Source organism: Xiphophorus maculatus, chromosome 4 (genome assembly GCF_002775205.1).
Source record: "Xiphophorus maculatus strain JP 163 A chromosome 4, X_maculatus-5.0-male, whole genome shotgun sequence".
Lineage (NCBI taxonomy): Eukaryota > Metazoa > Chordata > Actinopteri > Cyprinodontiformes > Poeciliidae > Xiphophorus > Xiphophorus maculatus.
In genome coordinates, this window is record NC_036446.1 from 5778306 (window position 1) to 5788815 (window position 10510).

Here is a 10510-nt window from a genome sequence, read left to right on the forward strand (position 1 = left end):
TAATCAACACTATATTCACCTCTGTTCTGGAGAACTGAATCCTTTCGGTCTTTTCTAATGTAAACCTTTTTTGTAACTCAACAGCAAAAGGACCAGGTGCAGAGTGAACAACTTGACACAAAGCTGTCACACGACAATAAGGATGCAGACGGCGAGAGCAGCAAAAAGACAAAGCTCCACGAATACAACTGAGCAGACAGCATGTCATCGCAGAGCAGCCTGCATCGCCTGGAGGATCTTTCTAAGAGCACACACTTGCGCACGCCTACAAGGAAAAACGTGCGCCCACACATTTTGACTTACACGCTTACTTTTTAAAATACACACACACAAACATAGCCAAACACACAAAGAGCAAGACATATGCATATGAGCATTGTTAGAGAAGGCTGAGACACTGGAACTGTCAACAAATTTCAAACTGTCATCTGACAACCGTCATAGTAAAATGGCATGCGTTTAGATATTCTTTTCAAAGGTAGCAGTGGCACTGGTAACTTGTTTCATGATTGTTCATTTGTTGTTTAATTCTCTGAGTTTTATTATAAGTGAGGACACTGCTTTCTAAATGTGTGATCTTTCTAGAAATACCCTTTGCACTGGTGAGGTCTGACACTGTTTCCTGTGATAAGTATATCAATTGACAAAAAAAGTACTTCTATTATTATTACTACTACTACTACCCAACTTAGAATATTGTTTGTCACTCATTGTAGCAAGGTTAATTTACTCCACATTTTGAAATATAAAGGCTCAAGTTGGCTGGCCAACTGTTCAACGTTTAATATTCAGCACTCTTTCTGCCTTTAACACTCCTGAGGCAAAGAGCCAAAGACTCACAATGGGTCGTCTCCCTGAGAATGTGCCATGCACTGAGTAGTAACTCCTAGCTACATGTATCTGTGTTATCTGACCTTCCTGTGTCCTTTAAATAAACTGTAATTTTCAGTAAATGTGTGAAGAATAAATGGTGATTTGTGGGAAAGAAACGAGTGAGCCTGTTTGTGATCCAAGAAATGAATCCTGACTCAGGTTTTGCACTCTCTGCATACTAACAGCATGCTATACTTTCTATGCATGCAGCTAAAGCGCATGTATAGAAAGTATCACCTCTTCTCCCAAAAGATAATGACCTAACTGTTAAGCATTCAGAAATATTTTCAAACAGAAATACAGAGTAATAATCCTAACAAAGTCAAGGAAATATGTTTTTTTTTTTCAAAACCTTTTAGAATGAATTGTTCCAGAAGTCTTCAAATCCAGGTCTTCAGGTCTAGTAGCCTATAACCTTTAGATGTACCTCTTCTCCAACACACCTGAATCAAATGGCTGAATCACCTCCTGCAAAAAAGGTCTCTGGGGACCTGCCAATGACTCATTATTTGAAACAGCTGTGTTAAAGCAGACATATCTAAAAGTTCCAGGTCACCAGACCTCGAAATCTGGATTTGAAGACCCTTGGTACAATGTTCACTACATATATAAACATCCTTGGTTAAAAGGTCATAAAGTAAACCTATTTTTGATTGCAGTTACATAATCTTACACTAAACATTTAAGAAGATGCCAGTGTTCAAATTGAGTGCTGACTTTTTTTTTTAAATGTTATGTTATGATCGGAATCTTTAACCATTATTCTTTGCACAATCTCTCTAAATCGTCCAGTATGTTGAGTCCACTCTAAAGCCTGCATCATCTCAGCTCACCCCACAAGTTTTCTGTAGGATTAGATTTGTTGGCTGAGATGGCGGTTTTGAAAGTTGTTTTGTTTTTGATGATTAAAATTTTTGTTGATCATTTTTGATCATTTCTTGGCTAACTGAATAAGGAAATACCACACAGTTCAGTGTTGCCACATTGAAAACATTGTGATTGCTCAGTGTTTGCTGAAACGTCGTCACTTGATGCAGTCAACTGGGTTCCTTTAAATAGAAAACTTTATACCAGTTGGCAGAGATTTTCAAGCCATTTTTCCAAGTCAAGTCTCAAGTCTTTCACACCCAATTCAGTCAGGCCTCAAGCTTCTAATTAGGCATATGTAGGCAGTTATGCTCTAAGGTCACAACATGAAAGGTCATTTTGGATCTGTGAATGAATCAGAACCTTTTTGTTTTGTAATGACACAATTAACACCTGTTTATTTATGTCTTCATATTGTCTACTTATCTGTAGAGCTATTTTCACGCTAAATAGGGTTTCAAGATTTTTCTTCTGAGTTGGAGAAATTTTAATGATATGGGGAAACAATTTTCTAACTCTACATTTAAAACCTTTGTTCTCAGGTTTTAAATGAGAACAAAACCTCATTGTTCTCATGAACAATGTGGTAAAGATTTTCACATTTAAGGTAGGCATTACAACATAATGACAAAGACAAAGCCTAGTAGGTAAATGAGTGCAAAGTGCTTTTATTCTGATATTTTCAGCAAGAAGTGTCCTTGTAATGTTGCAGCTCGCTTAGCAGCAACAGCGTGTCAGAGGTTTGTCTACTTTGTTTTGAAGTGATCCAGTCTTTTAACACAGCATTTAGTATGGGAGACTAAAATGTGCTTATTAATATGAGGCTATATCTACAACATTAACAAATTGTTTTGAGTCACTAATGTCATATAACATGCCAATGTAATATCTGTATATAAATTGGGTTTATTTGTTTTGTAGAATGCCGTTAAATTACATTTGCTGTAAATCAGGGCTTTGAAAATAAAATGTTTTCAGTTGAATTGAACTGAAGTTTACTAAGAGAAATTGTTCTTTTTTTCTTTATACTGTTAGTTTTTCAAAAAAACTCATCTCGTCATTGGTGACTTTTGGAAGAGATACAGACCTAAATTGTCAAGTATATTCAACCATACTTAACAGTAGGGATCAGGTGCTTTTCTAAATATTCATGCCAGACTTCACTGAAATGTTTGCTGTAGGCACATATGACAGAAGCACATCACTCTAGTTAATTTAGCAAATTCCAAATGCTTGCGAAATATTGAAAAAAATATTTTTCCCCCCATATAACCTGTTGGAATTTAAATAGTGTCTTACTGTTGTCCCAAAGAAAAGCGACCCAGAAAGACGCTTTTTACTGCAGTTCTCTAACAGTGAGATTTGGCGACTTTTGTCTTTTTTATTACGGCTCTTGCCATCTTGCACAATGCATGTGGTGGCGAGATAAATTCAGACATTCATCCAGCTTAGTAGCCTAGAAGAAGACCCATCTATCACATCATACGAAAAGAGAAAGTTCTTAGAAACTAGCAGACAGTTAGAACTTAATTATAATATTTGCAGTTTTTCTTAAAACAATTATTTGCTATTGTGGGACTTTTTTTCTCAAATTATTTTTCAGTGGCACAATAAAACTGCTACAATAAAAGATGAAGATATATTTAAAAAAAATTAACATGTCTTACCAGGGATTCCAATAAAGAGGCCATCCCTATAATATTTACAGATTGTTCCTCCGATACACCAGAACCATACTTCCACATTAACTGACACAGTACAGAACACGCATAAGCACCTAGCATTTTTTTAAATTTATTAATATTTTTATTGCTGCTACATTACATTACTTTACAAGATTATTATTTATGACATGTTTTAAACTATAAAGTTTAACTTACATCAAATGTTGATGATTTAGCTGATTCAGAGAAAAAATGTTAGCATCAGCTAGTAACCTTAAGAGAAAAATAAGATATAATCGTGAGGTATATTTCCATGTATTTCAATGCAGTGCTAACTGAATGCAGTCAATGGGTACATTTTATAGCAGAATACTTACCACTATGGTAAGTATTTTGGCTATGGTAACTTTCCATAGCCTTACCACATAGCTTGGCTTAGCCATATAAGTAGGCTGTTTCTGAGTCACATCAAGAAACAGGGATGTTTAAATCTAACCAAATAGCAACTATAAGCAAAAGTAAATTGTGATGTAAACTGAGAACATGAGCATAAACCAAGCAGTGCAAAAAGTGCATATCATTTTTACCAGCATAACTGATGTAGTGGGATGGTAAGGTAAAGTGGGCAGTGGATGAAAATGCATCCTCAGTTGAGGCAGTTCATGCAGGTAAGTGAAGTCTGCTTCAAAGTAGAACATCTCATCAGTAAATGAGGTAAAAGCCTTTAACTGACAGGAAGGAATATGAAAATATCTGTGTTAACTAAATTGTATTTCTTTCAGAAATATTATGCATCTTTTCATAATTTGCTAAAGTTCTTGGTTAAGCCTTTTACTTTCACCTACCTCTTTGATTTTGGGAGTCCACTTTTATCTGTCACATATCATGTGTTTTGCTTAGTGAATTAAATTCTTTCAATAATATTTTAATTTATTAAAATGCACTTGTATGGACAGATAGATGGATGGATAGATAGATAACTGTATTTTCATCTAAGACATACAACTGTGCACTTGTGTCTTAGATGATACATATATGTTAAAAAGTCTGACCTCCTCAGGCAAAAAAAAGACTTGCTAAAGCACTCTTTAACATATTGGGGCCTTAGCTATGGCTTCTCCCTAGGCTATCCACCATACTGTATGATATGTATAGGGCTAATCTGCACTTTAAACCAAAACATTTAAAGGGGTGCCAGGGGTGTTTTGTGTTTTCTAGACACATAGTGCCATTTTATAGCACAATCAATAATGTTACCCCCAGTTATATATGCTACTGGGGGTAGCATATATATGCTACCCCCAGTAGCATATATATATAGCATATATATATATGCTACATATATATCAAACTTAATCCATTTTCTTACACCCCTACCCCATTGGGGTTGGGACGAGATGGGCAAGAGGCAGGGTACACCCTGGACAGGTCTTAAGTCTATCACAGGGCAACACAGAGGCAAACACCCACCCCCACACGCATACACATGCCTACCACAGCCACACCTAAGGAGAATTTAGAGAGACCAGTTAACCTGAAAGTCTTGTTTTTGACTGTGGGAGGAAGCCGGAGAACACGGAGAGAACCCACGCGTGCACAGGGAGAACATGCAGTATATTATAATTGCCTTAAGCAATTATAATATTTTTTGACTTCTACTAAAGCACAACACTTGGATTGAGAAGTTCAGTAGTTCACATGATAAGCTCAGTAGATGTATACTTCCACCAGCTGTTTTCCAGTTGCTGCGCTGCTAGTCTGAATGCAATGGGACATTCGAGGATTTCTCAAAGCAATACTTCAGGTATGTTTTGGATGAGAGAATAACATTATAATATTATTTAAAGCTCAAAAAAGTCAATTTTACTTATTTTACATTATTATTTCTGGGGTGCAGGTTTTGGTTTTAAGGTAGCATTCAATATGTATGTTTGGAGTTCAGATAAAAGATTATTGGCACATTCCTCCCATAGTGTACCATAGAGTGTATGCCAGATATTTAGAATCTTTATGCACAGTTGCCAGTATATTTTAGACTGAGCCCAAATAACCATACAGAAACTCATATTTAGTCTGGAGTTAACTGAAAATAATGTAATTTACATTTAACGGTTCAATGAGCATTTAATTGGAATTTATTGCCTGGGGCATTGCCTCTTGACTTTGACACCTACTGGGATATAAACATAGCAAGGCTATGCTTTGCAGTCCTGGCCTCTGCAATGGGCAGAAAAATTATGCTTTTTTTGCATTTGGAGTGGCTGAGAGGCTACTAGAAGTGACTGATTAGTAGCATAAGGGGATATAATAAATTCATATATTGTGAATTATACTGTAAAACAATACATTTTCTATCTCCTCAAAGATGGGTTTTATTGCTGCATTTGAAAACAAAATGCAATGTTTGCCTAAATGTGTTTATTTTTCTTTATTTTAGTTTTCTTTTATATTTTTGTGCAGTACGCATGTATAGAAAATAATTGAGATAAAAGCGACAGGAGAAAGGGACTTTAGTTCTGTTAAAATAGATAAAACCAGGCAAAGGAGGGGCATTAAACAACTACAGTAGCTCTTAATTAGCCTCACTTACTTGATGTGACTTATGCAAGACACTTAAAAACAATGTAAAATTCATTAAATTGAGTAAGAAACTAGTAGAAGCAAGACATCTGTGTAGGCACCTGTTTCAGGTCAGTATCACCTGTGCATGTTAACCTTTTGTTGGTTAATGCTGATGGTAAGAAGTCCCAAGAGACTGTCTGCAGCTGGAAAATTTGTTGCTTCCTGAGCAGAAGTATAATATAAAGTAAATATATTTCATCTGTTCGACAGCCTTCAGAAACCAGTGCACTCAGATTTTTGCTACTGCCTTAAGTTTTTGCTCGACGTTGTGCACTGATGTCAATCAGATTACATAATAGGTGTCAGACATACATTTGTTTCTTTAGTTCTACACACAAACATTGTGCAATTAAGGCTCATAACAATGTTGGATTCATTCAGTATAGGCGTGATTACATTTTTTAAATCATTTTTGTCACATCACAAAATATATTTTGGTCACTTAAGCTGTTAAACATTGGCTAAACAATGAACCAATAAGCAATAGGAGACTTTTCGTGTATTCTTTTCTAGTAATGACCTTAAAAGCCCTGCCATCATCCTATGCTGAAAACATTTGGATATTTGAGCTGTGATATCAGATATGAGGATATAAGGATTATGGAGGAAAGATATCCACCATTTCCCGTGACCTTGAATGGTAAAAACAAACCTATATCCATTTTTATTTCTGCAGCACCAGCTTTACAAATCGTACTCAGTTTCTTCAAGGAGGTTAAGAGTTGTCATCAAGACACATAAACTGAATCTTTGTGCCTTTCCACTTGAAGTATTCCTATGTTTATAAATGTGAGTAAGAAAATGCTGATCTACAGCTTTTTATTTTCTGTGTGTTTGTGAATGTGGGCGTGCACGTGTGAGTGAAAAATGACATTTGGTGTAACCTACCTCAAAACCCTTGAGCTTCCTGAGTTGAGAGCTCTTCCAGGACTGAATTAAAATGTCAGTAGCTTGTGACCAGGACGATTATAGGATCTGTTTTTGACCTGGTCTGGTGCCAGTGGCCCTCTCACAACTAATAAAAATGACCTTTTAAATGCAATTTACCCCCAAAGTATTTTGAAAGGTTAAACATCTCCTCTCTGCTTACTATTCTGTGTGTGGATTCTTGACTATTTGCCATCTCAAATGAAATGTGAAAGTCAAAGCTGTCTTTCATTGAGCCAATTTGATGCAGCTTCTTTTTGATGAGAATGGGATGTGGGCTGTAGTTGTAGGATTTAATAATCCATCAAAGGTAGGAAATTGAATTCAAAGATTGTCAAGGGACTTCAGAGAGAGGACAGAAATTTGCATTTCATTCACCTGCAACAAAAGACAGAAAAACAAATATGCAAATACATTTTAAGTAGCATAACTGAGTCAAATTTAGATTGATTAAAATGCCATCTAATATTTTAAGCAGCATTCAGTCAATAGAACCAAAAGTTTTTTTGAAAATAAATATTATTTGGTTGTAGCAATTCATGCATTTCATCCAATCCTGATTTCTTTAAAGGAAATATTCTGGTGAGCTGCAGAACTCTGTGTTGGAATGTTTGCTACATTTTCTCTCTCTTACTTTTAAGAATTTGATCCCAGATTCCCTATAATAGGTGTTCTCTGTATATCACAATAAAAACCAAATCATCAGAAGGTTTCTAGATAAAACAATGTCAACATGTTGCAGTTATTCTGTTTTTGCCTTTCTGGGTTGGTTCCGCTCTCTGCTTTTTTCAGAGACTTATGTTTGAATATAAACATAAAAAATAATAAGGAAATATACTTTGGACAAATCATTTTGGGTCAGCCTTTGGTTTTGATCACATAGAAAGATATGTATCTTAACATAAACAATTCTCCATTTGTTGTTCTCTTGTTTTATTTGACATAGTTTGTCTTTTTCCTTCAGTCATCACCTTCTCCAGCTTGAGTTTGGAGCTTAAGGGAACCAAAGTATGGATAATGTCAGACAGATGTGAAATAAACAAGAACTGTTTAAAAGTTTTTAAGAACCTTGATATTGGAAGGCATTGTTTTTCACTAACAAGTCAATGTTATTGTAAGTTTGTATATTTCGGGCAAGCTTTCATTACAAACAAGATGTAATAGAAATGTTTATCCTGCTTTGTGAGGTTTAATTTATTCGCAGAACACTTCAAACTAGAGACATTTTAGCCTTGGGGATGTTGAGCAATAGGGTGTTTCAGACCTTATTTTGTCTCATTCATCCAGTAAAAAGGGGTTAACATTTGCAAAAGCAAATAATCATTTTTGTTTATTTGTTTATCATATACCTTCTAATGTGACACTTCAGGGCTGCAGGCAGGCCTGTCAAGTACCCATTAACTTTGCCTTTACAGCAATGCCTTTGAAATGCAGAAAGCTAGAATTCATTGTTGAAAAATATATCTATACCGAGGTGGAATCTTCTGCTCTTAAGTATTATCAAAATGTACATTAATGCTGGCATCAGAAAAATGTGCTTTACAAAGAGAACTCGTCAAATCCCATTTTATTAGATCTTAGCTTTTGGGTTCTTCCACTGGTAACAGTCTGAGAGGAACATTTTCATCTTGCCTTTTTTTTTCAAAAGGAATATGGAATATTAATTTTGCTAACCATAACACAATTCCACAAAGTGAAAGTCCACCCTGAACACTTATGAGCCCACTCACTGGAATCTCTAGATGAGGTTAAGTGTTGATTTCTGAAAAGTTTGATTTTAATTGGCCATTATGGGGATTGACCCCATAACCTTGGCATTAAAAGCACCACACTCTGACCATTTGAGCGAACCAGCCACACATAATGTTGAGTTTTCATCGATGTAAGAAAAACTTACATGATCTTGACAAAAGCAGTGATATTCTAATGTTTTTCAAAATCAATATGCATAATGGTGCATAATGATCTTACCACAATGAAGATTTTTAAAAAAACTGCTAATAAGTTTTTCAAAATCAACATGCTTAAAAGGTGTATTTTACAGTCTTTTTATTTGAAGTGCTAAATTTATATTCCAGCATTTTTTTTATTTAAAAGTATTGATTTATTGATTTTATTTTCCATCTTGAAGTGTTGATTTCATTTTTCACCCTTTTTCATTTTGAAGTATTGATTTTATTTCAGAACCATTTTTTAATTTTGAATTGTTGATTTTATTTTTCACCCTTTTTTATTTTGAAGTATTGATTTTATTTCAGAACCATTTTTTATTTTGAAGTGTTGATTGTCTCAAGGACTTTAGATTTTCATTGTTCAGTATGGGGATTGAACCCATGACCTCAGCATTATTAGTGCCACACCTTATCCATCTGAGCTAACCTACCTTACATAATGTTGAGTTTTCATGGATTTAAGAAAACTAACGTGGCACTACCACAATGAAGATTTGAGAAAAGAGCTCATATTCTAACATCTTTCAAAATCAATATGCATTATAGTTTAATTTATAGCTTTCTGTTATTTTTAAGTGTTGATTTTCTGAAGAGTGTAGATTCCAATTTGCCAGTATGGGGATTGAACCCATGACCTTGGCACTATAAGCACTGCACTCTGACCATTTGAGCGAACCAGCCACACATAATGTTGAGTTTTCATTGATGTATGAAAAACTTACATGATCTTGACAAAAGCAGTGATATTCTAATGTTTTTCAAAATCAATATGCATAATGGTTTAATTTAAAGTCTACTGCTTTTTTGAAGTGTTGATTCTCTGAATAGTGTAGATTTCAATTCGCCAATATGGGGATTGAACCCGTGACCTTGGTGGTATTATCACCACACTCTGACCAGCTGAGCAAACCGGCAACACATACTGTTGAGTTTTCATCAATATAAGAAATATTTACATGATCTTACCACAATGAAGATTTGAGAAAAGAGCTCATATCCTAATGTTTTTCAAAATCAATATACTTAATGGCTTAATTTAAAGCCTTCTGCTATTTTTAATGCAAAGGTCTTTTTACTGCAACGCAAAATCTAAATTTGCATTTGTAGATGTATCTCTATTATTGAAGCTGATTTAGTATGCAATTTTATTGTATTTTCTTGGTCTTGACATTTGTTGACTCAGGTATTCTGGTTCAAGTCTACTCTGAATCCCCAGTCATTTCCAAACATGGAGAAGCAGCATTCAGTTTTTTTTGTTTTTGTGCTTTAACTGTAAAACAGCTAAAGCACAGAATTTCTTTAAAACAAGGCTAAACTCCCCACCTGTTTAGAGTCACCTTTTATGAAAAACAACTGAAACATTAATATATTTCATTTGATTTAGTCTATTCATTACGATTTTGTTGATAGCATTTGACAAAAGACAACATTTGCTTCTTGTTTAATTATTGGTGTTGAGCTGTGTTGTTACTGAAATGTAATATGCACAGAAACGTGACTTAACTGATGTCATAGAGGCAAAACAGAATATGTGTAGGTAATAGAATACAACTGAATAAGGTAAATAAGATATAAGCAACTCTGCCTCTTCAAATTTGATGCAAT

At 34.9% G+C, this 10510-nt stretch overlaps 1 protein-coding gene across 1 annotated transcript in view; it reads left to right on the forward strand.

Moving 5' to 3' along the window:
* The window catches only part of luzp2 (leucine zipper protein 2), a 175045-nt gene extending 174723 nt beyond the window's left edge, over positions 1-322 (forward strand). Inside the window, exon 12 of the mRNA XM_023332965.1 lies at positions 85-322. Coding sequence (XP_023188733.1) covers positions 85-192 — 108 coding nt within the window. The 3' untranslated portion in view covers positions 193-322. The remainder of the gene's footprint in view (positions 1-84) is intronic.
* Positions 323-10510: the final 10188 nt, after the last annotated feature.